This window comes from Eschrichtius robustus, chromosome 18 (genome assembly GCF_028021215.1).
Source record: "Eschrichtius robustus isolate mEscRob2 chromosome 18, mEscRob2.pri, whole genome shotgun sequence".
NCBI classification, from domain to species: Eukaryota; Metazoa; Chordata; class Mammalia; order Artiodactyla; family Eschrichtiidae; genus Eschrichtius; species Eschrichtius robustus.
In genome coordinates, this window is record NC_090841.1 from 71,391,074 (window position 1) to 71,417,369 (window position 26,296).

The 26,296-nt window shown below is 38.4% G+C and overlaps 1 protein-coding gene across 5 annotated transcripts in view; it reads left to right on the plus strand.

Moving 5' to 3' along the window:
• Window positions 1-26,296, plus strand: part of PCCA (propionyl-CoA carboxylase subunit alpha) — a 373,607-nt gene that overhangs the window by 224,584 nt on the left and 122,727 nt on the right. For all 5 annotated transcript variants that reach the window (XM_068526624.1, XM_068526626.1, XM_068526625.1 and 2 more), the window contains one exon: window positions 9,773-9,875. In XM_068526624.1, coding sequence (XP_068382725.1) covers window positions 9,773-9,875 — 103 coding nt within the window. The remainder of the gene's footprint in view (window positions 1-9,772; window positions 9,876-26,296) is intronic.

A 26,296-nucleotide genomic window follows, 5' to 3' on the forward strand; every position in this document is an offset into this window, starting at 1 on the left:
AGTTTTATCCTAGTATACACAGTTGGTTTAACATCCAAAAATCAGTCAATGTGATAAATCATGTTAATAGAGTAAAGGGGAAAAATCACAGGATTATCTCAATAAATGCAGGAAAACCGTTTGGCAAAATCCAGCAGCCTTTCATGATAAAAACACTCAACCAGGGACTTCCCTGGTGGTGCAGTGGTTAAGAATCCGCCTGCCAATGCAGGGTACACAGGTTCGAGCCCTGGTCTGGGAAGATCCCACGTGCCGCGGAGCAGCGAAGCCCGTGCGTCACAACTACTGAGCCTGCACTCTAGAGCCTGCAAGCCACAACTACTGAGCCCATGTGCCGCAACTACCGAAGCCCGTGTGCCTAGAGCCCGTGCTCCGCAGCAAGAGAAGCTACCGCAGTGAGAAGCCTGTGCACCGCAACGAAGGGTAGCCCCCGCTCGCCACAACTAGAGAGAAAGCCTGTATGCAACAACGAAGACCCAACGCAGCCAAAATATATAAATAAATAAATAAATCTAGTAAAAAAAAAAAAAAAAAAAAAAAAAACCAAAACACTCAAATCCAATTAGGAATAGAAGGGAACTTCCTCAACCTAATGAAGGCCATCTACGAAAAGTCCACAGCTAACATCATATTTAGTGGTGTACAACTGAATGTTTTTTCTGCTAAGGTCAGGAATAAGACAAGGAAGTTTGCTGTTAGTTTTTTCAACATTGTACTCGAGTTCCTAGCTTGGGCAGTTTGGCAAGAAGAATTAAAGGTATCAAGATGGGGAAGAAGTAAAACTACCTCTGTTTGCAGGTGACATGATCTTGTATGTAGAAAATCTTAAGGAATTCCCAAAAAAACCTATTAGAACTCATAAATGACTTTTGCAAGGTTGTGGAATATAAGAATGATATGTAAATATCAATTTAATTTTTTTGCAATAGCGGTGTTACAAACCAAAAATAAAATTAACAAAACAATTTTATTTTACAAAAACACCAAAAAGAATACAATACTTAAGCACAAATTTTTTAAAAAAGAAGTGTAAGACTTGTGTACCGAAAACTACAAAACAATGGTTGAAATAAAGACAATTTAAATAAATGGGTTAGCATCCCACATTCACAGATCAGAGGACCTAATATTAATGACATTCAGATTTGATGCAATCCCTATTAAACCCCAGCTGTGTTTTTCTGCAGAAATAATCATATTCCAAAATTTGTACAAAAATGCAAGAGATTCAGCATAACCAAAACAATCTCGAAGAAGAAGAACAAAGCTGGGGGACTCACACTTCCCGATTTCAAAACTTAGTACAAAGTTACAGTAATCAAGACAGTGTGGTACTGGCATAGGACAGTAGATGTGTTGATCAATGGACTAGAAATAAGAGTCCAGAAATAAATTGTTAACAGTATGATCAGTTGATTTCAACAAGTGTTATGAAGACAATCCAATGGGTAAAGAATAATTGTTTTCAATAAATGCTGCTGGGGTAGCTGGATATCTCCATGTCAGAAATTGAAGTTGGATCCCTCCCTACACTGTGCACAAAAATGAGCTTTAAAAAAAAGCATGAAACTAAGAGCTAAACTACAAAACTCTTAGAAGGAAACATAGGAGTTAATCTTTGTTACTTTTGGTTAGTCAGTGATTTCTTATGTAAGAGCCAAATGCATAAGCAACAAAAGAAAAAAAATAGATAAATTGTATTTCATCAAAATTAAGAGCTTTTGTGTTTTAAAGGACAGCATCAAGTAAGTGAAAAGACAGCCTACAGAATGGAGGAAAATACTTGCAAATCATATATTTGATAAGAGATTTTTGTCTAGAATATATAAAGAATTCTTATAACTCAGTAATAAAAAAGACAACCCAATTAAAAAATGGGCAGAGGAATGAATAGAAATTTTTCCATCGAAGATATACAAATGGTCAACAAGCCCATGAAAAGGTGCTCAGCATCACTAGTTATTAGGGAAATGCAAATCAAAATCAAAATGAGATACCACTTTCCATACACTAGGCTGACTATAATCAAAAAGACAGTAACGAAGTGTTGCTGATGATGTGGAGAAATTGGGACACTTATACATTCCTGGTGGAAATTTATGAGTAAAATGATGCAAACCTGGAAATAATTTGGCAGTTTCTCAAAATGTAAGACAGCATCACATGACCCAGCTCTTCCACTCTCAGCTGTATATACCCGAGGGAGATTAACCCATATGTCCACACAAATGTTGTATACAAATGTTCATAGTGGGCATTTTTCATAATAAGCAGGCAGTGGAAACAACCCTAACGTCCATGAAGTGATTAATAGATATATAATGTTAAATGAAATGTGGTGTATTTATAGAATGGAATATTATTCAGTAATAAAAATAAATGAGATACTTCATGCAACATGAGTGAAATTTGAAAACACTATGCTAAATGAAATGAGACAGGCACAAGAGACTACAAATTTTATGATTCATTATATATGAAATGTCTAGAATAAGCAAAGTGTAGAAATAAGAGTGTACATTAGTAGCTGCATAGGACTGCATAGGCCAGAGGGGGAAATGTGAAATGACCGCTAATGGGTGCAAAGTTTCCTTTTGGGGTTATGAAAATGTTTTAAAATTGGTTGTGGTGATGGATACACAACTCTGTGAATATACCAAAAACCAATGCATTGTACACTTCAGGTGAGTTAAATTTATGATGTGTGAATTTTATGTCACTAAAGCTGTTTACAGTTTTAAAAAATTATTATATATTTTATATTTAAGAATTTATTTTCCTGATGGTGTAATAGAAGTTCAAATTTTAGAAATTAAAATGAGACATCATTGTATCTTTCTTCTAGCATGATGGCGTTTTCTTTAAGAATATTTCTTCTGTAATTACAAAAGACATGGAACCTTAAGTGCATAATACTAAATGAAAAGAAACCAATCTGAAAAGGCTATGTTCCGTATGATTCTAGCTGTACAACATTCTGGAAAAGGCAAAACTGTGGAGACAGTAAAGATCAGTGGTTGTCAGGGATTTGGCGGGGGTGAGGACAGGAGGTTGAATAGGTAGAGCACGGGATTTTTTAGGGCAGGGAATCTATTCTGTATGATACTTTAATGGTAGATACATGTCCTTATACCTTTGTTCAGACCCTAGAATGTACAACACAAACAGTGATCCCTGTGGGCGTTAGTTAATAATAATAATGTATCAGCTTTGGTTCATCAGTTGTAACAGATGTACTGCACTAATGCAGGATGTTAATTAACAGGGATACTGTGTCAGGGGTGGGGTGAGTGAGGGTATGTTTAGGAAAATCTTTGTACTTCCTGCTGAAGTTTTCTGAAAACCTTAAACTGCTGTAAAAGATTAAAAATTAATTTTTTAATTAGAAATTCTCCTGAAGGTAAGATTTTTTTAAGAAAATTAATAAGCAAGCCACAGAGGGGGAGAACATATTAATAATACATAAATCTGACAAAGGCTTTCTATCTGAAGTAAAGAACTCCTGCAAATCAGTAATAATAAGGCCAACATCCTAATACAAAATGGGCAAAAACTTGAATACAAGTGGCCAGTAAGCACTAACGTGTAGGTGTTCAACATTATTAGTCCTAAGGGAAATGCATATTAAACTATGAAGAGATGTGGTTTCTCAGCCCCCAGTCTGGCTAGAAGTAGAAAGACTAACACCAGCACATGGTGGCAAGGCTGTGGAGCAAACTCCATTGCTGATGGGAGTATAAGTATGTTTTAATACTTTGGAAAACAGTTTGGCAGTTTTTGTAAAAGTAAACATACGTTCACCGTAGAATTTCCACTCCTAGATTTTTTACCCACAAGAAATGAAAACGTAAGTCCTCAAAAAAGACTTGTACAAAAGAATGTTTATAGCGGCTTTGTTCATAGGAGTCACAAACTGGAAACAACCCAAATGCCCATCAACAAAAGGGTGAACGCATTTTAGTATGCTTGTATTATACAGTAGAGTACTACTCCGCAATCGAAAAAGAATGAATGACTCAACTTGAATGAACCTCAGAAGAATTATAGTGGGCAAAAACCACACACGAGAATGCATATTTTTGAAGTTTGTTTATGTGACGCTATTGTTGAACTGTTGTGGGGAAGATAAATGATGGAACTTAAGGTTTTTGAATTTCACTGTATGTAAATTGTATATTAATGTTGAACAACAAGTTGTTGAAATAATAGAGGCGGACTTCAGATATTATTGCACCAAATTATGATAATGATGATAGTGTCTCTTATTTAGCCTTTATGTGCCAAGCACCAGTCTAACCATTTTATACCTTTTATTTCATTTAATCAACATGTGAATTAAGTATTCTTATTGTCTTTGTCTTACTGATAAGGAAACTGAGGCACAAGGAGTATAGTAACTTGTAAAGGTCATGTAGCTTTTGTGGTCAGTGATCAATCAGTCAGACACTAGGGCCTGCAGGGGTGATGGTTAATCACCACCATCATTGCCTTTCTTCACTAGTTGTGCCCAAAGTTCAAATTGAGAACCATAAACCCTTATTGGTGGAAGAAGAAAATAGGGTTTGCATAATATTAAAATGTGTTTAAGATTATAAGTCATACTATCCATTTCTAGATTCAGGTGTCATTTGTGTAATGCTAAGACTCCAGACTTGGTAACGTTCCTTAACTCTTTCTAGCACTATTTTGTGATACACATTCTTCTACACAGTCTCCTACATTCTAATGTACACATTTTAAACTGCATACAGTCAGAAGTCTATTCCTCCACTATGACAAGTTCTAGCTTTGAAGAGTTTCTCTGAAAATGCTGCTTTTATCTTTCTTCTGCAGTGAACTTTAATGTTGGAGTGTTGTAAGTTCTCACATAATAAGGCTTAGATTTTTGTTTGGTTTGGCAGTAGACTTCTGTTTAAAATTCTTTTAATCTGTTCATTCCATGCTTTGTATATTCATTTTGATAGCTGATGGCTTTGTGAAGAATTTTATGTGAATTTATCACACTAATAAAACTCTTCCTCCATCCCAACTTGCTAAAAGTGGGTTTTTCAGCAAATTGTTGAATTTTTGTCTTCTTTGGGTCTTTTTTTTTTTTTTTTTTTTTCCTGGAGGAAATAAGACGCAATTCATATGCTAGATCTAAAGTTTCATTAAAATTGCTTATGCCCTGTCTCAGGCATTTTAAGTGGGCCATCTGTCTAAACATCTCTCTCCTTTTTTTTCTGATCATTTCCTCGACTTATTCATGAGCCATGGGAGGGCTCCTTTGTAGTCTCCATGTAGCTGGTTCTGTCTACCCCCACTGAATACATCTATGTGCTTGCATAACATATCTTTTCACCGTGCTGGAAATTCTCTGAACTTGGTGCAGATGAATGGCCCACTTTTCTGAAGGCCTTTTTCTTCCTGCAAAGATTTGTATGCAGAAGCTGACCTCTGCAGCCGTGGAATGCAGCATATTATTCTTGATCATTTTACAGACCACCCACTGTGAAAGTTATGATGAAGGATTGCTTAATGATTCTTTGACCACTAACATTGTTTTAACTCAGTATTTCACTCCTAAATAGGTAATGGCACAACTGTAAACCAGCATTTCTGAGTGTCTGATACTACGGTTTTGAGATGCTTATAATCCTTGATAACTAAAGATGCTGTTAGTTATGTTTACACAAAATCTGCTTTAACAAATGACATGCAATAGCAACATACTTGAGTCAGTATTCCTTGCACCTTTTTGAGTAAAGTATTCCAATAAGTTGAAATGTATTAGCGTTAACAGTTGTGACAATGCTGACAGCTTTTTACCATAAAATGTAGAAAAATTTAGTTTAATTGAGCATATTCATTTGGCTGACGATAATCAAAGTGGACAGGTCTGGGTAAGAGCTGTTATTTGATTTGCTTTGTGAGTAGCTGTTTATGTGAATTCCTTTTTACTGGTTTGTTTGTTTGTTTTTGAAGTAGTAGCTTAAATGGTATCAGCTTTCCAGTTAACTAATAAGTCACATAGATGAAATTTTTGATCAGATATCAGCCTCTTTCACTAGACAGACAGACACTTCAGTAGAGGGGGCTCTTTTCTGTATATCATTACTACAGTGAGTTGAGTAAAGCTCCAAGACTCCCGCCCCTCCCCCCCCTTTCAGAGAGTTGTTCATAAAATCTTCTTTGAGACTGTTTTGGATTTAGTGAAGAAATATAATTCTTTTTTAAAATTTAAAATATAACTTTAGGTAATTATTATCATTATAGACATGTTTGTGCTGGTGGAGTTAATTTCATTGTTTCGAAGTAATTCTTGTTAATCTGGTTTCAGTAATTTTGCAGAAATAGCACATATACTTTCAGGTTGATATGTATTATTATCTTTATAGTTATAGTTTATTTCTATTGTAGAGCTTATTGATATTTATATTGGGCATATATGCCCAACCCCATCCATTTTATTCAAAAACAAAACAAAACAAACTACTTTCAAACTTATGTAAAGCCAGAAGGAATCTTAGCAAACTTTGTTTGTAGAAGAGTGAACTCATATAAAGAGATTCCACGGTTTGTCCCTCTTTTCTTGGTGTCTCAAGGTCTTGCTTTCACAGAGAAGCCTCTTTCTATATGGTTAGAAAAGTGCTGCTTCAGGAGTTGTATGCTCAGAAGCAGCAGCAGCTTTCCCCTGTTACCTCACCAACTCTGCTCTGATCCTTAATTTACAGGTGTGGAAATTTTGGTTCAAAAGGATTGAATGAGCTCCTGGTACAATGCTAGTTAAGGGAACGGGCTGAGATTAGACCTAAGCATTTCAACTCAGAAGAGCCTATGCTCTCTCTACAGGTCCTCTTGGGGCAGGTTCTAAAACATATGAAACAGATGTGGATCAAAATAAAACAGTGGAAAAATAAATAGTAGTTAGGTTCCAAAGAGTGGCGACTACATCTCGCCACCATCTGTAAGATTGCTTTCTGTGGGAAAATGTGTTCTGCTTTCGAACAGGATGTCAGGATCAACAACTTCCCAAGAAGCCTCTTGGGAACTTGGGCTCCACATTTACTTGAAAGACTTATTGGGCCACTGAATTGTGAAAAGTATTAAGCGTATACTAGAGGTTAAGTAGAAAGGAGATCACTGAAGTTTGTACTATAATTAGGTGAGGACGATAAATATTCTTTTTGAAAAATCTGTTAGTTTGAGAAGCAGAGAGAAGGAATTTAAAGTTTCCTTAATGGGATTTCAGTTATGGGGGAAAACAAGAGTATAGGCCTAGAGTTGGGACTAATCATCATAATAAAAATGAACACTTATATGCATTATTTAATTTTATCCTCAATACATCACTATGATGCAGACGCTATTATATCTTAATGTTATACATAAGGAAACAGACTTTTGCTCAAGGTCAGAGCTGATTAATGACAGAGCTGGGTTTTCTACCAACCTGGGCAAGTCACTCGCGCCTGAGTTTGTAACCACTGTGCTTCGTTCTCCCGCTCATGTCAGCTTGGCTCAGTTTGGTTTGTGAAGGAGTTTCAGGCCTTGGCCCAACTAGATATACAAGTCAGAGAATAATCAGAAATAAAATTAAATGCAAAGAGTGGGGACTTATTCTTTAAGAAACTTGAATGATAGGTTGATTAATTAAGGTTTAACCTGATGTAAAATAGAAAACCATGGAACAGTCTTGAGCAGGAGAGTGATCTAATTATCGAGGATAGCGGAGTCCAGAAAGCCAGGCTGCACAGTAATCTAGCTGTGAGGTGGTTTCTGTCGTCGCAGTACTCCTGAGAGGATGGGGTGTTAAGCTCATTTGAAGTTGAACCAGGTGAGCGTAGTGAGGTCATGCACACCGTCCCAGGCCGCCCGGGGGAGCCTGGGAGCTCGAGGCTCACGCCGTGTCCCTGGGGAGACACGGCGTCTCCTGGGAGGGGCTTGGCACCTAGTGGGTGCTCCACTGCTTCTTTCCCACTTTCCCCCTCAGCCCTTTCTCCCCAGCCTGTGCTGAGGTTTGGGGATATAAAATAAGGCATGATCTTGGGCTTTTAGGAGCTCACAGGCCAATGGGGGAGACAAACATGAACAAACAGATGCCCTGTGGACAAGATGCCAACAGAGGCCACGCTGGATTGCGGAGTCACCCTCCTCCTTTCCCTCCTCTCCGCCCCATGTGCCTTCTCTCTCTCTCTCCCGCCTCCTCCTCTCCCTCCTCTCTCCTCCCCTGTTGTTCTTTCAAGCTCTCATGCGTGAAGCTCTGTCCTCTGAAACGATCCTCTTCAGATTGCCAAAAAAGAATCTTCCAGGCCTACAGTGTGCATTAGTCTTGATTTGTTTATGCATTTTTTTAAACTTTAATTTTTATCGATGTAGTGTTAAAAACATTTTCTTCATCTTCAGAAAATAATTCAGTAAGTAGTGTGCTGAATACAAATATTCACCTAAATTTATTAATCATCCTCCGTTAGACATCGTGACTCTATAGAGGTGATTTGATTCTAATCATAATTTTTTTTTTGACTATGACTTTTTTTTATTGACTACACAGAGACTCCTTTGAAATTCAGGGGGGTGTTAAATTAAAACGTAGCCTGCAACATTTTTTCAGAACTAAGAATTAAGCCAGAGTCTTGATACTACATGTTTAGTGCTTAGTCAATATTACTTCACAACTATAAATAATGTAAATATGCCATACTTAAATTAGGTTAATTCAGAAATCATTAAAATTTTGTTACTTTAAAAATTTGGGGGCTTCCCTGGTGATGCAGTGGTTGAGAATCTGCCTGCCAATGCAGGGGACACGGGTTCGAGCCCTGGTCTGGGAAGATCCCACATGCCACGGAGCAACTAGGCCCGTGAGCCACAACTGCTGAGCCTGCGCGTCTGGAGCCTGTGCTCCGCAACAAGAGAGGCCGCGATAGTGAGAGGCCCGCGCACCGCAATGAAGAGTGGCTCCCGCTTGCGCAACTGGAGAAAGCCCTTGCACAGAAACGAAGACTCAACACAGCCAAAAAAAAAAAAAAAAAAAAAAAAAAAAAAAAAAAATTGGGAGAAACATTTGTATTCCAAAAATGTTTTTTGTCTCTGGCTGCTTGTCCCCATTTTTCTGGAGCACGTAATATTGATCATTCACAAGAAAAGACCTGTGTGTTAAGACTAGCATCACTGATGTTGTTTTCTCACCCAGACAAACAAACAAACAAGAAACTGAAACAAAACAGTTGGGCACAAGGAAACTTTTGGAGGTGATGGATATATTTATTACCTTGATTGTGGTGATGGTAACATGAGTGAATAAACATGTCCAAATGCATCAAATTGTATACATGTGCAGTTTTTTGCATACGAATTATAACTCAACCTGGAAGAAAAGAAAAGATTAGCATTGTAAGGTTTTAAAAGCAGTCTTGAACAATGACCAAATATTGAAAAGAAATTAACATTGCTTAAAGAAGGTTAATTTTTGAAGGACTGTCAAAATTAAGCAGCTCAAATTCATAGACGAGGTGATGGTACCACAATTATTTCAGAATGACTGCTGTTGTCTTTGGAGTGTCGCTCTCTGTGTGCGTGTGTGTGTGTGTGTGTGTGTGCTTTTTTGTTTTTAATCTCTCTAGTTTCCATCTTAAAGTTTTTTTCCAAGGATAGAACCTTGTGAAATAAAATGTTCTGAAATGCAGGGTTTGGCGGTTTTACTCTGTACACTTAATGTCAAAGGAAAATCAGTTTACTGAGAGAGAATAATATAAAATTATTAACTCTTTTTCTTTTCTTTCTACTTCAGAGTGCCTATTGTAAAACCACAAGTGGCCAACTGGGAGCTCTCAATAAAACTGCATGATGAAGTTTATAATGTCGTAGCATCCAACAGTGGGCCAACATTCTCTGTGAGTTTTATTTTTTTTATTTTTGATAATCTTGAAATTACCTGTGAATATTTAAAACAATTTTTAACACGTTCCATGAGTCTCGTCTTTTGAATCTGAGACATAGCTATGTATCTGTTTCATCTTCTTTAGGAAGCTGAACGTAAATGGAAATTTTTGTCTCTTATGTTAAAGAGGAAATGTATTCCCAGACTTAGCCACATTCTAAACCCACTTCCTGACACCTGATTTTTCTTTTGTTATTGAGAATAATACTTTTGCCTTTGTTATAGAGAAGAGCATCTTTAATGATAATTCCAAATGTATGATAGCTGTGTTTCTTTTAAAACAAGTAATCTGAAGCCTCATATAACATTTTCTTGAGATTTCATGTTGTGAGACATTCTTTAGGCTAAATTTACCTGACAGTGACATTCCTTTTGTTTAGAAGAACTTAAACCCCTTGGATAGTATCCATGACAGAACTGCTTTAGTTTAAGATTGATCTTCTGTGGTATGAATGACATGTTTAAATTCTGTGGCTTAAGATTGCCAGAAAAATACCATGAAGAGTTACTGTTATTTATTTATTCGTTCATTCATTCATTCATTCATGCATGCATGCCAGCCACACGGCTTGTGGGATATTAGTTCCCCGCAGGGACTGAACCCGGGCCCCAGCAGTGAAAGTGCCGAGTCCTAACCACTGGACCGCCAGGGAATTCCCAAGAGTTACTATTATAACTTGGGTCCTTTTTTACTTTCAGCGTGAACCCGCAGAAGCTGCTATATAGTTATACAGTTAGTATAATGAATATTATATGTTCATTATATATAGTATATAAGTTAGTATAATGAATATTAATCTACATTTCTCCTCTCATGGCTAAGTTGCACTGAGATGTCATTTTATTGGGGGGAAAATGACTTTTCATCCAAAGATTTAAACAGGATATGAAAATCAAAATAATATAATTTCATTGAAACAACACCCAGAGAGGCTTGAAGTATACGGCAGATTCTTGATCCCAGGTAGAAAATACTGCATCAAGAATTAATGAGAATTCATTTATTCAGCACATACTTATTACATACCTAATGTGTGCTAGCTAAGTATGAGGCTGTTACACTGGAGAAGGTGACATTCTATGTGGTCGTCAGAGTCACAGGTAAATGAGATTAATTCCTGAATTAAGGGTGGTCTCCTTGGTTGTCTTTAAATTTTGTGATTCATTCTGTATGCCAAAATTGCTAAAGCATTTGTTACTAAAAGATATTTCCCACAACTGTCTTAAAACGAAAACTATGATAAACAATGGTCTTATGATATAGTTTATATGAATTTATGTGGCTCTTTATGTTCCTCCTTTCTATCTGATTATTTTAAAAAATAGCTTTGTAAGTGGACACTTAACTGTACATCAGGTTGAGTAACAAATTACATGTATTGAATAGTAAAAAATATTATAGTGTAGCATTTTCCTCAGGGAAGGTTAACTCTACAGAAATGTAGACTTTAGCATAATTTTCAGTTCTCTACTGAGTCACCACTGAAGTGTTATTCTTAATCTGATACTGTGATACAATGTTTCTCTAAGCAGTGCCTTGCCTTAATAAGAAAACTGCCCAGATTACTTCTTAGAGCTGTTATTTCGTTGTGCTTGTTTCAGATTCCGTGTTGGAAAGCTAGTAGAGATCATTGGCTTGACAGCTCAAATGGTGTCTTCTGAATTTTTCCTGTAGAATTACCCCCGGTTTTACTTTTTAGCTCATGAAGAAAGTAGGTTTATTTAAAAAACACATCAAAATTGATGCATTAAGAATTTCCCTGGAAAATATCCACCTTGATATATAGTATCAAAAACTACTTCCTGTATGTATTGGCTTAGCTACTATCAGAAGCATCAAACCTAATAAAAATGGAGTATTTCTGATAGTATATCCCTTTTTCCTAACTGTATTTGGACTGAGCTTCATTTGACATCAGTATTATGAAAGGAGACAAGCTGAATAGTGTCACCCTCTGCCACATCAACGGAAAATTAATCAGCCTGGAGGTGACAGTCCAGGTTAATGACCCAAGAGGTAGTACGTATTTGTTTACCTCACAGTAATGTGTTCACGTTTTCTAAAGTTCTTTTATTAAAAATTTTTAAAAAATGATAAGGTATTTCAAATGAGGAAAATGTAGCAAATGTACAAATCTGCTATACAGGTCTCCTATTACAACAGAAAAACACCCCTAGATACAGCTAAATCTCTTCTTTACATCATCCCATCTGCCTCTTCCTCCCCAGCGGTGACAGCTGTCCTGAAGGTATCATGTGTCTTTCTTGTACATGTTGTTACACTTCAGTGTGCCATAATAATAGTGAAACATTTCATGTACCATAATAATAGTGAAAAAGAAAATTGTGAAAAATATATATACTTAATGATACCATTTATGTAAGATTTAAAAATACACAAAGCAAAAACAGTTCAATTTACAATAGCACCAAAAAGAATAAGATTACTTAGGAATAAACTGAAGACGTAGAGGACAAAGACTTGTGCACTGGAAACAACAAAATGTTGCTGAAAGAAATTAAAGAGGACACAAATAAATGGAAAGCCATCTCATGTTCATGGATTGGAAGACTTAATGTTGCTATAATGTTAATATTATCCAAAGCAATCTACAGATTCAGTGTCATCCCTATCAAAATCCCAACTGATTTTTTGCAGAAATAGAAGAAAAATCCAGAAATTCATATGGAATCTCAAGGGACCCCAAATAGTTAAAACAGTTTTGAAAAAGAAGAACAAAGTTGGAGAGCTCACACTTCCTGATTTCAAAATTTATTACAAAACTGCAGTAATCAAAACTGTGGTACACTAGTAAGACAGACACATAGACCAATAGAATAGAATTGAGAGCCAGAAATAAACCTTTGGATATATAATCAAGTGATTTTTTAAAAAATAAATTTATTTATTTACTTATTTATTATTTTTGGCTGCATTGGGTTTTTGTTGCTGTGCGTGGGCTTTTCTCTAGTTGCGGCGAGCGGGGGCTACTCTTTGTTGCGGTGCGAGGGCTTCTCATTGTGGTGGCTTCTTTTGTTGTGGGGCACCAGCTCTAGAGCGCAGGCTCAGTAGTTGTGGCGCACAGGCTTAGTTGTTCTGCGGAATGTGGGATCTTCCCAGACCAGGGCTCGAACCCTTGTCCCCTGCATTGGCAGACAGATTCTTAACCACTGTGCCACCAGGGAGGTCCCTATAATCAAATGATTTTTGACAGGAGTGCCAAGACCATTCCATAAGGAAAGGACAGTCTTTTCAACAAATAGTACTGGGAAAAGTGGATATCCACATGCAAAAGAATGAAGTTGGACCGTTACCTTACACCTCATGCAAAATTAACTCAAAATGTATTAAAGACCTAAATGTAAAAGCTAAAGCTGTAAAACTCTTAGAAGAAAATAGGGGAAAAGCCTTATGATGTTGGATTTGATGATAATTTCTTGGGTATGACATCAAAAGCATAGGCAGCAAAAGAAAAATGGATAAGTTAGACTACATCAAAATTTAAAACTTTTGTGCATCAAAGTCAACAAGTGAAAAAGCAGTCCGTGGAATGGGAGAAAATATTTGCATATATGTGATATATTTCCATATTATTCAGAATATAGAAAGAACTCAACAGCTGAAGAAACAACCTGATATAAAAATGGGCAACGGACTTGAATAGACATTTCTGCAAAGAAGATATACACATGGCCAACAAGCACATGAAAAGATGCTCAACATTGCTAATCATTAAGGAAACACAAATCAAAACTATAATTGGAGATAACTCACAGCAGTTAGGATGGCCACCATTAAAAAAAGAAGGGGGAAAAAAAAAAAAAACTCCAGAAAATAATAAGTGCTTGTGAAGAGGAGAGAAACTGGAACCCTTGTGCACTCTTGGTGCAGCTGCTGTGGAAGACAGTATTGTGGTTCTTCAAAAAAATTAAAAATAGAACTATCATATGATCCAGCAATTCCACTGCTAGGTGTTTATCCAAAAACTTGAAAGCAGGGTCTTGAAGAGGTATTTGCACACTCATGTTTAGCAGCCTTATTCACAATAGCCAAGAGGTGGAAGCAACCCAAGGGTCCAGTGACAAGTGAATGGGTAAATAAAATGTGTTATATCATAAAATGAAATGTTATTTAGCCTTTAAAAGGAAGAAAATTCTGACACCTTCTGTCAGAATTCATTACAAATTTGATACAAGCCAATGCAAATTAGTATTTTAGTGAAAAAAATTTTAAAGTAGGGAGGATGAAAATTCGGGGAAATAAAGAAAGCAGTGAAGTAGTAGTAGAAGACAAAGTATTTTATGTGTTTTAGGTTTTTATTCTAACTCTGAATACAAGTGTCAGAATGAATAGAAGAATTAAGAAGTATACGACCTGGTAAATACAAAGTTGAAATATTATTTAGCTTATTAAGATGATAAACTCATAAATGTAAAAAACAAATTGATTTTTTATCTATAATATTTTCATGGTTCCCTTCTGGATTCCCAAGATGTTTTCCACTTCTCTTTTATTCTGCATAACACAAAACTGCTCAAAATAGTTCAGGATAAAAGAAAAGATTAATGTGTTTATCTTAAAGATGATGGACTAAGTTCATATTGAAGACAATTCACTTTGAAGAAAAATGTCAGAGTACTCTTGATGTGAAGAAAATTAGCTTAGGAATTTGGCCTTCCCAAAGATGAAAAAATGAGCACTGTACATGCACTGAAAAAAGATTTTTGTCCAATATTTCATGTTAACTACTAATAAACTAGGAAAAAGTTATATATGATCCTAGATATTGAATTAGATATTCTTTGTTACAGTGATCCACTGATAGACATTTTTCTACAGACCTTGTAAACTGCTTCTTAAGAATAATCAGAATCTTTAGATTATTGAATTTTGGCATATCAATGTAATTTTTGTGCTAATGGTTATAAAGAAAAATCTAAATGATCTAAAATAACATTTAGTATTAAGGTCAAGGAAAATAATACTTTGGTTTTTTAAAAACTCTTTCGGTTTATTTTCCTAAATGTGTTTTTTTTTTCTTTTTTTTGCTTCTTATAATAAAGGTCAAAAGCTAACTTTTTGATAGGCATAAAACTTCGCTACCATTTTAAATTACAGTCACAATCCTTTCATTCTTTCAATTTCAAGTAAGTTTTGTATTGATAAAATTTATATTAGAAGTTAAATGGCGGGACTTCTCTGGTGGTGCAGTGGTTAAAAATCTGCCTGCCAATGCAGGGGACACGGGTTCAATCCCTGGCCCTGGAAGATCCCACGTGCCGTGGAGCAGCTAAGCCCGTGCGCCACAACTAATGAGCCTGCACTCTAGAGCCCGCAATCCACAGCTACTGAGCCCGTGCGCCACAACTACTGAAGCCCGCACGCCTAGAGCCCATGCTCCGCAACAAGAGAAGCCACCGCAATGAGAAGCCCGCACACCGCAATGAAGAGTAGCCCCTGCTCGCAGCAACTAGAGAGAAAGCCTGTGCGCAGCAACGAAGATCCAATGCAGCCAAAAATAAATTAAAAAAAAAAAAAAAGTTAAATGGCAAAGATTCACTTCTGGAACAGCAGCAAACCAACTATAATTGCTGAATATTATTAAAAAAATCTCTGCAGATTATATGTTGTTGTATGTCGAAAATTCTACGAAACCCATTAAGAAACTACTACAAATAGTAAACAAATTTAGCAAGGGTACAGGATACAAAATAAATATATAAAAATCAAGTGTATTTCTGTGCACTTTCAATGAACCATCCAAAAATAAAATTATGAAAACCATTTCATTAACAAGAGCATCAAAAGAATAAAATGCTTAGGAGTAAATTTAACAGAAGAAATACAAAACCTATACTGTGAAAACTACAAACTATTGAAAAAAATTAAGATCCAAATAAATAAAGATCATTTCATATTCATGAATTAAATGACAAATTATTAAGATGGCAGTACTTCCCAAATTGGTCTACAGATTCAGTGTAATTCCTATCAGAATCCAAGCTTTATTTTTGTCAGAAATTGACAAGGTGATACTATTAACATTCAAATAGGAATGTAAGGAATCCAGAATAGCCAAAATAATCTTGAAAAAAAGAACAAAGTTGGAGAACTTAGTTCCCCCTTTCAAAACTTATTACAAAATTGTCTTGAAATCAAGACAGTGTAGTATTTGCATAAAGAAACATACAGATCAGTAGAATAAAAATGAGAATCCAGAAGCAAATCCATAAATGTATGGTCAAGTGATTTTTGACGAAGGTGCCAAAATAATTCAGTGGGGAAAGAATAATCTTTTCAACAAATGGTGCTGGAACAATTGGGTATCCATATGTAGAAGAATGAAGTTGGGTCCCTACCTCGTAGTGAGTTAATATAAAAAAATTAACCCAAGGGACTTCCCTGGTGGTCCAGTGGTAAAGAATCCGCCTTCCAATGCGGGAGATGCGGGTTCAACCCCTGGTTAGGGAACTAAGATCCCACATGCCGCGGGGCACAGCTGAACCCGCGCGCCACAACTACTGAGCTCGCGCACCTCAACGAGAGAGCCCGCGTGCCACAAACTAAAGAGCCCACGTGCTCTGGAGCCCGCACGCCACAACTAGAGAAGAGAAAACCCGCATGCCACAACTAGAGAGAAGCCCACGTGCCGCAACGAAAGATCCCGCATGCTTCAATGAAGATCCTGCGTGGTGCAACTAAGACCCAACACAGCCAAAAAAAAAACATAATAATTAACCCCAAATGGATAAATGATGTAAATAGAGCAAGAAAACTCTTAGAAGAAAACATAGGGGTACATCTTCATGACCTTGCATGTGGCATTGATTTCTTATTTGACACCAAAAGCATAAGCAATAAAAGAAAAAAATAGATAAATTGATCTTTGTCAAAATGTAAAACTTTGCTTCAAAGGATACTAACAAGAAATTGAAAAGACAAACCACAGAATGGGAAAAAATATTTGCAAATCATATATCAAGTGAAGCACTTGTATTTAAAGTACTTAAAGAACACTTAAAACTTAATAATAAAGACAACCCAATATAAAAATGGGCAAAGAACCTAAACAGACATTTCTCTTTTTTTTTTTTTTTTTTAAACATCTTTATTGAAGTATAATTGCCTTACAATGGTGTGTTAGCTTCTGCTTTATAACAAAGTGAATCAGTTATACAATATGTTCCCATTTCTCTTCCCTCTTGCATCTCCCTCCCTCCCACCCTCCCCATCCTACCCCTCTAGGTGGTCACAAAGCACCGAGCTGATCTCCCTGTGCTATGCGGCTGCTTCCCACTAGTTATCTATTTTACATTTGGTAGTGTATATATGTCCATGACACTCTCTTACCCTGTCACATCTCACCCCACCCCCTTCCCATATCCTCAAGTCCATTCTCTAGTAGGTCTGTGTCTTTATTCCCGTCTTGCCACTAGGTTCTTCATGGCCTATTTTTTTTTTTTCCTTAGATTCCGTATATATGTGTTAGCATACTGTATTTGTTTTTCTCTTTCTGACTTACTTCACTCTGTATGACAGACTCTAACTCCATCCACCTCATTACAAATACCTCCATTTCATTTCTTTTTATGGCTGATTAATATTCCATTGTATATATGTGCCACATCTTCTTTATCCATTCATCTGTCGATGGACATTTAGGTTGCTTCCATGTCCTGGCTATTGTAAATAGAGCTGCAATGAACATTTTGGTACATGACTCTTTTTGAACTATGGTTTTCTCAGGGTATATGCCCAGTATTGGGATTGCTGGGTCGTATGGTAGTTCTATTTGTAGTTTTTTCAGGAACCTCCATACTGTTCTCCATAGTGGCTGTATCAATTTACATTCCCACCAACAGTGCAAGAGTGTTCCCTTTCCTCCACACCCTCTCCAGCATTTATTGTTTCTAGATTTTTTGATGATGGCCATTCTGACCGGTGTGAGATGATATCTCATTGTAGTTTTGATTTGCATTTCTCTAATGATTAATGATGTTGAGCATTCTTTCATGTGTCTGTAGGCCATCTGTATATCTTCTTTGGAGAAATGTCTATTTAGGTCTTCTGCCCATTTTTGGATTGGGTTGTTGGTTTTTTTGTTACTGAGCTGCATGAGCTGCTTGTAAATCTTGGAGATTAATCCTTTGTCAGTTGCTTCATTTGCAAATATTTTCTCCCATTCTGATGGTTGTCTTTTGGTCTTGTTTATGGTTTCCTTTGCTGTGCAAAAGCTTTTAAGTTTCATTAGGTCCCATTTGTTTATTTGTGTTCTTATTTCCATTTCTCTGGGAGCTGGGTCAAAAAGAGTCTTGCTGTGATGTATGTCATAGAGTGTTCTGCCTATGTTTTCCTCTAAGAGTTTGATAGTGTCTGCCCTTACACTTAGGTCTTTAATCCATTTTGAGTTTATTTTTGTGCATGGTGTCAGGGAGTGTTCTAATTTCATACTTTTACATGTATCTGTCCAATTTTCCCAGCACCACTTATTGAAGAGGCTGTCTTTTCTCCACTGTATATTCTTGCCTCCTTTATCAAAGATAAGGTGACCATATGTGTGTGGGTTTATCTCTGGGCTTTCTATCCTGTTCCATTGATCTATATTTCTGTTTTTGTGCCAGTACCAAACTCTCTTGATTACTGAAGCTTTGTAATATAGTCTGAAGTCAGGAAGCCTGATTGCCCCAGCTCCATTTTTCGTTCTCAAGATTGCTTTGGCTATTCGGGGTCTTTTGTGTTTCCATACAAATTGTGAAATTTTTTGTTCTAGTTCTGTGAAAAATGCCAGTGGTAGTTTGATAGGGATTGCATTGAATCTGTAGATTGCTTTGGGTAGTAGAGTCATTTTCACAATGTTGGTTCTTCCAATCCAGGAACATGGTATATCTCTCCATCTATTTGTATCATCTTTAATTTCTTTCATCAGTGTCTTATAATTTTCTGCATACAGGTCTTTTGTCTCCTTAGGTAGGTTTATTCCTAGATATTTTATTCTTTTTGTTGCAATGGTAAATGGGAGTGTTTTCTTAATTTCACTTTCAGATTTTTCGTCATTAGTGTATAGAAATGCAAGAGATTTCTGTGCATTTATTTTGTATCCTGCTACTTTACCAAATTCATTGATTAGCTCTAGGAGTTTTCTGGTAGCATCTTTAGGATTCTCTATGTATAGTATCATGTCATCTGCAAACAGTGGCAGCTTTACTTCTTGTTTTCCGATCTGGATTCCTTTTATTTCTTTGTCTTCTCTGATTGCTGTGGCTAACACTTCCAAAACTATGTTGAATAATAGTGGTGAGAGTGGGCAACCTCGTCTTGTTCCTGATCTTAGTGGAAATGGTTTCAGTTTTTCACCATTGAGGACAATGTTGGCTGTGGGTTTGTCATATATGGCCTTTATTATGTTGAGGTAGGTTCCCTCTATGCCCACTTTCTGGAAAGTTTCTATCATAAATGGGTGTTGAATTTTGTCAAAAGCTTTCTCTGCATCTATTGAGATGATCATATGGTTTTTCTCCTTCAGTTTGTTAATATGGTGTATCACATTGATTGATTTGCGTATATTGAAGAATCCTTGCATCCCTGGGATAAACCCCACTTGATCATGGTGTATGATCCTTTTAATGTGCTGTTGGATTCTGTTTGCTAGTATTTTGTTGAGGATTTTTGCATCTATGTTCATCAGTGATACTGGCCTGTAGTTTTCTTTCTTTGTGACATCTTTGTCTGGTTTTGGTATCAGGGTGGTGGTGGCCTCGTAGAATGAGTTTGGGAGTGTTCCTCCCTCTGCAATATTTTGGAAGAGTTTGAGAAGGATAGGTGTTAGCTCGTCTCTAGATGTTTGATAGAATTCACCTGTGAAGCCATCTGGTCCTGGGCTTTTGTTTGTTGGAAGGTTTTTAGTCACAGTTTCAATTTCAGTGCTTGTGATTGGTCTGTTTATATTTTCTATTTCTTCCTGGTTCAGTCTCGGCAGTTTGTGCATTTCTAAGAATCTGTCCATTTCTTCCAGGTTGTCCATTTTATTGGCATAGAGTTGCTTGTAGTAATCTCTCATGATCTTTTGTATTTCTGCAGTGTCAGTGGTTACTTCTCCTTTTTCATTTCTAATTCTATTGATCTGAGTCTTCTCCCTTTTTCTCTTGATGAGTCTGGCTAATGGTTTATCAATTTTGTTTATCTTCTCAAAGAACCAGCTTTTAGTTTCATTGATTTTTGCTATTGTTTCCTTCATTTCTTTTTCATTTATTTCTGACCTGATCTTTATAATTTCTTTCCTTCTGCTGGCTTTGGGGTTTTTTTGTTCTTCTTTCTCTAATTGCTTCAGGTGCAAGGTTAGGTTGTTTATTCGAGATGTTTCCTGTTTCTTGAGGTAGGCTTGTATTGCTATAAACTTCCCTCTTAGCACTGCTTTTGCTGCGTCCCATAGGTTTTGGGTCGTCGTATCTCCATTGTCATTTGTTTCTAGGTATTTTTTGATTTCCCCTTTGATTTCTTCAGTAATCACTTCGTTATTAAGTAGTGTATTGTGTAGCCTCCATGTGTTTGTATTTTTTACAGATCTTTTCCTGTAATTGATATCTAGTCTCATAGCGTTGTGGTCGGAAAAGATACTTGATACGATTTCAGTTTTCTTAAATTTACCAAGGCTTGATTTATGACCCAAGATATGATCTATCCTGGAGAATGTTCCATGAGCACTTGAGAAAAATGTGTATTCTGTTGTTTTTGGGTAGAATGTCCTATAAATATCAATTAAGTCCATCTTGTTTAATGTATCATTTAAAGCTTGTGTTTCCTTACTTATTTTCATTTTGGATGATCTGTCCATTGGTGAAAGTGGGGTGTTAAAGTCCCCTACTATGATTGTGTTGCTGTCGATTTCCCCTTTTATGGCTGTTAGTATTTGCCTTATGTATTGAGGTGCTCCTATGTTGGGTGCATAAATATTTACAATTGTTATACCTTCCTCTTGGATCGATCCCTTGATCATTATATAGTGTCCTTCTTTGTCTCTTGTAATAGTCTTTATTTTAAAGTCTATTTTGTCTGATATGAAAATTGCTACTCCAGCTTTCTTTTGATTTCCATTTGCATGGAATATCTTTTTCCATCCCCTCACTTTCAGTCTGTATGTGTCTCTAGGTCTGAAGTGGGTCTCTTGTAGACAGCATATATATGGGTCTTGTTTTTGTATCCATTCAGCCAGCCTGTGTCTTTTGGTGGGAGCATTTAATCCATTTACATTCAAGGTAATTATCGATATGTATGTTCCTATTCCCATTTTCTTAAATGTTTTGGGTTTGTTATTGTAGGTGTTTTTCTTGTCTTGTGTTTCTTGCCTAGAGAAGTTCCTTTAGCATTTGTTGTAAAGCTGGTTTGGTGGTGCTGAACTCTCTCAGCTTTTGCTTGTCTGTAAAGGTTTTAATTTCTCCATCGAATCTGAATGAGATCCTTGCTGGGTAGAGTAATCTTGGTTGTAGGTTTTTCTCCTTCATCACTTTAAGTATATCCTGCCACTCCCTTCTGGCTTGCAGAGTTTCTGCTGAAAGATCAGATGTTAACCTTATGGGGATTCCCTTGTGCGTTATTTGTTTTTTTTCCCTTGCTGCCTTTAATATGTTTTCCTTATATTTAATTTTTGACAGTTTGATTAATATGTGTCTTGGCGTGTTTCTCCTTGGGTTTATCCTGTATGGGACTCTCTGTGCTTACAGGACTTGATTAACTATTTCCTTTCCCATAATATAGGGAAGTTTTCAACTATAATCTCTTCAAATATTTTCTCAGTCCCTTTCTTTTTCTCTTCTTCTTCTGGGACCCCTATAATTCGAATGTTGGTGCATTTAATGTTGTCCCAGAGGTCTCTGAGACTGTCCTCAGTTCTTTTCATTCTTTTTTCTTTATCCTGCTCTGTAGTAGTTATTTCCACCATTTTATCTTCCAGGTCACTTATCCTTTCTTCTGCCTCAGTTATTCTGCTGTTGATCCCATCTAGAGTATTTTTAATTTCATTTATTGTGTTTTTCATCATTGCTTGGTTCCTCTTTAGTTCTTCTACGTCCTTGTTAAATGTTTCTTGCATTTTGTCTATTCTATTTCCAAGATTTTGGATCATCCTTACTATCATTATTCTGAATTCTTTTTCAGGTAGACTACCTATTTCCTCTTCATTTGTTAAGTCTGGTGTGTTTTGACCCTGCTCCTTCATCTGCTGTGTGTTTTTCTGTCATCTCATTTTGCTTATCTTACTGTGTTTGGGGTCTCCTTTTCACAGGCTGCAGGTTTGTAGTTCCCGTTGTTTTTGGTATCTGTCCCCAGTGGCTAAGGTTGGTTCAGTGGGTTGTGTAGGCTTCCTGGTGTAGGGAACTAGTGCCTGAGCTCTGGTGGATGAGGCTGGATCTTGTCTTTCTGGTGGGCACATCCACGTCTGGTGGTGTATTTTGGGGTGTCTGTGGCCTTATTATGATTTTAGGCAGCCTCTCTGCTAATGGATGGGGCTGTGTTCCTGTCTTGCTAGTTGTTTGGCATAGGGTGTTCAGCACTGTAGCTTGCTGGTCATTGAGTGATGCTGGGTCTTGATGTTGAGATGGAGATCTCTGAGAGATTTTTGCCGTTTGGTATTACGTGGAGCTGGGAGGTCTCTTGTGGACCAGTGTCCTGAAGTTGGCTCTCCCACCTCAGAGGCACGGCCCTGATGCCTGGCTGGAGCACCAAGAGCCTTTCGTCCACACGGCTCAGAGTAAAAGGGAGAAACAATAGAAAGAAAGAAAGAAAGAAAGAGGCTATAATATAGTGAAGTAAAATAAAGCTATTGTAAAGCAAAGCTATACAGACAAAATCTCACCCAGAAGCATATACATATACACTCACAAAAAAAAAAGGAACAGGGGAAAAATTAATATATCCTGCTCCCAAAGTCCACCTCCTGAATTTGGGATGATTCGTTGTCTATTCAGGTATTCAACAGATGCAGGCACATCAAGTTGTTTGTGGAGTTTTAATCCGCTGCTTCTGAGGCTGCTGGGAGAGATTTCCCCTTCTCTTCCCTGTTCGCACAGCTCCTGGGGTTCAGCTTTGGATTTGGACCCGCCTCTGCGTGTAGGTCGCCTGAGGGCGTCTATTCCCCGCCCAGACAGAACGGGGTTAAAGGAGCAGCTGCTTCGGGGGCGCTGGCTCACTCAGGCCGCGGGGAGGGAGGGGTACGGAGGAGGCGGGGCGAGCCTGCGGCGGCAGAGGCCAGCGTGACATTGCACCAGCCTGAGGCGCGCAGTGCGTTCTCCCGGGGAATTTGTCCGGGGATCACGGGACCCTGGCAGTGGCGGGCTGCACCGGCTCCCGGGAGGGGCGGTGTGGAGAGTGACCTGTGCTCACACACAGGCTTTGTGGAGGCGGCAGCAGCAGCCCCAGCGTCTCACGCCCGTCTCTGGGGTCCGCGCTGATCGCCGCGGCTCGCGCCCTTCTCTGGAGTTCGTTTAGGCGGCGCTCTGAATCCCCTCTCCTTGCGCGCAGCGAAACAAAGAGGCAAGAAAAAGTCTCTTGCCTGTTCGGCAGCTGCAGACTTTTTCCCGGTCTCCCTCCCAGCCAGCTGTGGTGCGCTAACCCCTTCAGGCTGTGTTCACGCCGCCAGCCCCAGTCCTCTCCCTGCGATCCGACCGAAGCCCGAGCCTCAGCTCCAAGCCCCGCCTGCCCTGGCGGGGGAGCAGACAAGCCTCTCGGGCTGGTGAGCGCTGCTCGGCGCCGAGCCTCTGTGCGGGAGTCTCTCCGCTTTTTCCTCTGCGCCCCTGTTGCTGTGGGATCCGCGCTGTTAGCTGCGGCTCGCGCCCGTCTCTGAAGTTCGTTTAGGCGGCGCTCTGAATCCCCTCTCCTCGCGCACCAGGAAACAAAGAGGGAAGAAAAAGTCTCTTGCCTCTTCGGCAGCTGCAGACTTTTTCTCGGACTCCCTCCCGGCTAGCTGTGGTGCGCTAACCCCTTCAGGCTGTGTTCTCGCCGCCAATCCCAGTCCTCTCCCTGCGATCCGACCGAAGCCCGAGCCTCAGCTCCCAGCCCCCGCCCGCCCCGGCGGGGGAGCAGACAAGCCTCTCGGGCTGGTGAGTGCTGGTCGGCACCGCTCCTCCGTGCGGGAGCCTCTCCGCTTTGCCCTCCACACCCCTGTGGCTGCGCTCTCCTCCGTGGCTCCGAAGCTTCCCCCCTCTGCCACCCGCAGTCTCTGCCCGCGAAGGGGCTTCCTAGTGCGTGGAAATCTTTCCTCCTTCACAGCTCCCTCCCACTGGTGTAGGTGCCGTCCCTATTCTTTTGTCTCTGTTATTTCTTTTGTCTTTTGCCCTACCCAAGTACGGGGGGAGTTTCTTGCCTTTTTGGAGGTCGGACGTTTTCTGCCAGCGTTCAGTGGGTGTTCTGTAGGAGCAGTTCCACGTGTAGATGTATTTCTACTGTATCTGTGGGAAGGAAGGTGATCTCCGCGTCTTACTCTTCCGCCATCTTCTCTCCTCCCCCCGCCTCATTATTGTTTGCTCTTCAGATCCATCCTATTAGGCCTCTGTTCTAACCCCAAGGAGTTCGGCGCCGGGCGGCCGAATGGGCCGAGATGCTGCCCGTGCGGCGCCCTCTGACCACCTCCGCCTCCCTCACGGTGCTGGCCGAGTAAACAGACATTTCTGAAAGAAAATATCCAGTTGCCAATAAGCAGATGCACAGGTGTTCAAAATCATTAGTCATCAGGGAAATGCAAATCAAAACCACAATGAGATATCACCTCACACCCACTAGAATGGCTATAATAAGAAAGTCAGATAATAACAAATACTGATGAAGATGTAGAGAAATTGGAGCCCTCATACACTGTTGGTGGGAGTGTAAAATGGTGCAACCACTTTGGAAAACAATCTCGCATTTCCTCAAAAGGTTAAACACCTGGGTTATCCAGAACCTTGATTCAGTTCTATCATGAGTATTTTATCATGAATATTTAAGTAAGTATTTTTAGACTTAATTATATCCTTGTTACTGTGGTGGATGTATTTTACCTTTTAAATAATATTTCAAATAATAATTTTTCCAAATAATAGTTATCGGGCTAGATGCCAGCAACTAAAAGACAAATTAAATAGGAGTATATGTTTGTTTACCCTTTCTGAAAATAATTTGATCACATTGATATTCTCCAGTCTACTAATTCTACATCTAGAAATCCATCCCAAGGAAGCAGTGAAAATTTGCTAATATGAACATGGTATTGCGTTTGGGGGGAAAAAGATGAATTAATGGCAGTTTCCCTTAGAGATATCCACGTAAACAGTCTCTACTTATGATGGTAAAGGAGAGTTGAAAGTGATTAAAATACAGAGATAAATGCTTTAATGGAGGTGCCTTCAACTAATTAAATCCGTGAGAAAGAGAGAGCTAAGGACTGAACTGCCTGGGGGAAAGGAAAGATGTAGGGGGAGATGAAGAAGTTCTAGATGGCAGAGATGACTAATGAATAACCATTTAGAACATGATTTATACATAAGCCAGGACTTGCCTCTAAATCAGAGTATAAGAAGGTGAAGAAAAACATTGGGACGTGGTGGCATGGGAGAGCAAAGCTTGTCGAAAAATCAGACATCTTTTATAGATAATTTTAGTTTTTTATCATGGGAGCATTTACTTTCTTTATTGTTATTTATTTTCCAGAAATAGTAGAGTGAGAAAAGGATTTCCTTGTCTTGTGGTTGTATTATTGTTTTTGATACTTATTTTAGCCTATTCAAAGGTATTTTCATGAGGCAACTGATTACTCTGGTCTATTCTATTGAGTATGTTCCTTGTCTCAACCTCTGTGGTAAGCACTTTACATTTGTTGTTCTAAATGAGATAGTGGTAAGCCACAAGGTAGATGTTATTAGCCTTAGTTTACAGAAGAGTTGGAAACTGAGGTTCAGAAATACTAAGTAAGGTAGCTGAAGTCACACAGCTTGGGAGTGTAGAATCTAAGATTAAATGCAGGTCAGTATGATTCCAAGGCCTGTGAACTAGTACCTCTCTGTATCTAACTTTACAAAGTAGTTTTGCTAGAGAAAATTCTGAGAAATAGTAGCACTGACATGGAAAATTAGCTCTGTCAGACTGTGGATAAATCTTTGTTAATATAAGGAATAATACACTTACTTCTAGCCAGAACAGTTTTGTCACATGATAAGCGGAATTTTCTTTGTGATTGCTGAACATTGAGGCTCAAGTCATACCATTTAAAGGAAGCATAGAAGGCATTGCAAGGACATGAATAAATCACACAGTATTACACCCACAATGTACAGTTTTACAAAGTATACAATTAGAGATACTGGTTAAGAATAACTGTCAGAAAGCATTTTTAGTATCTTATTACCTCT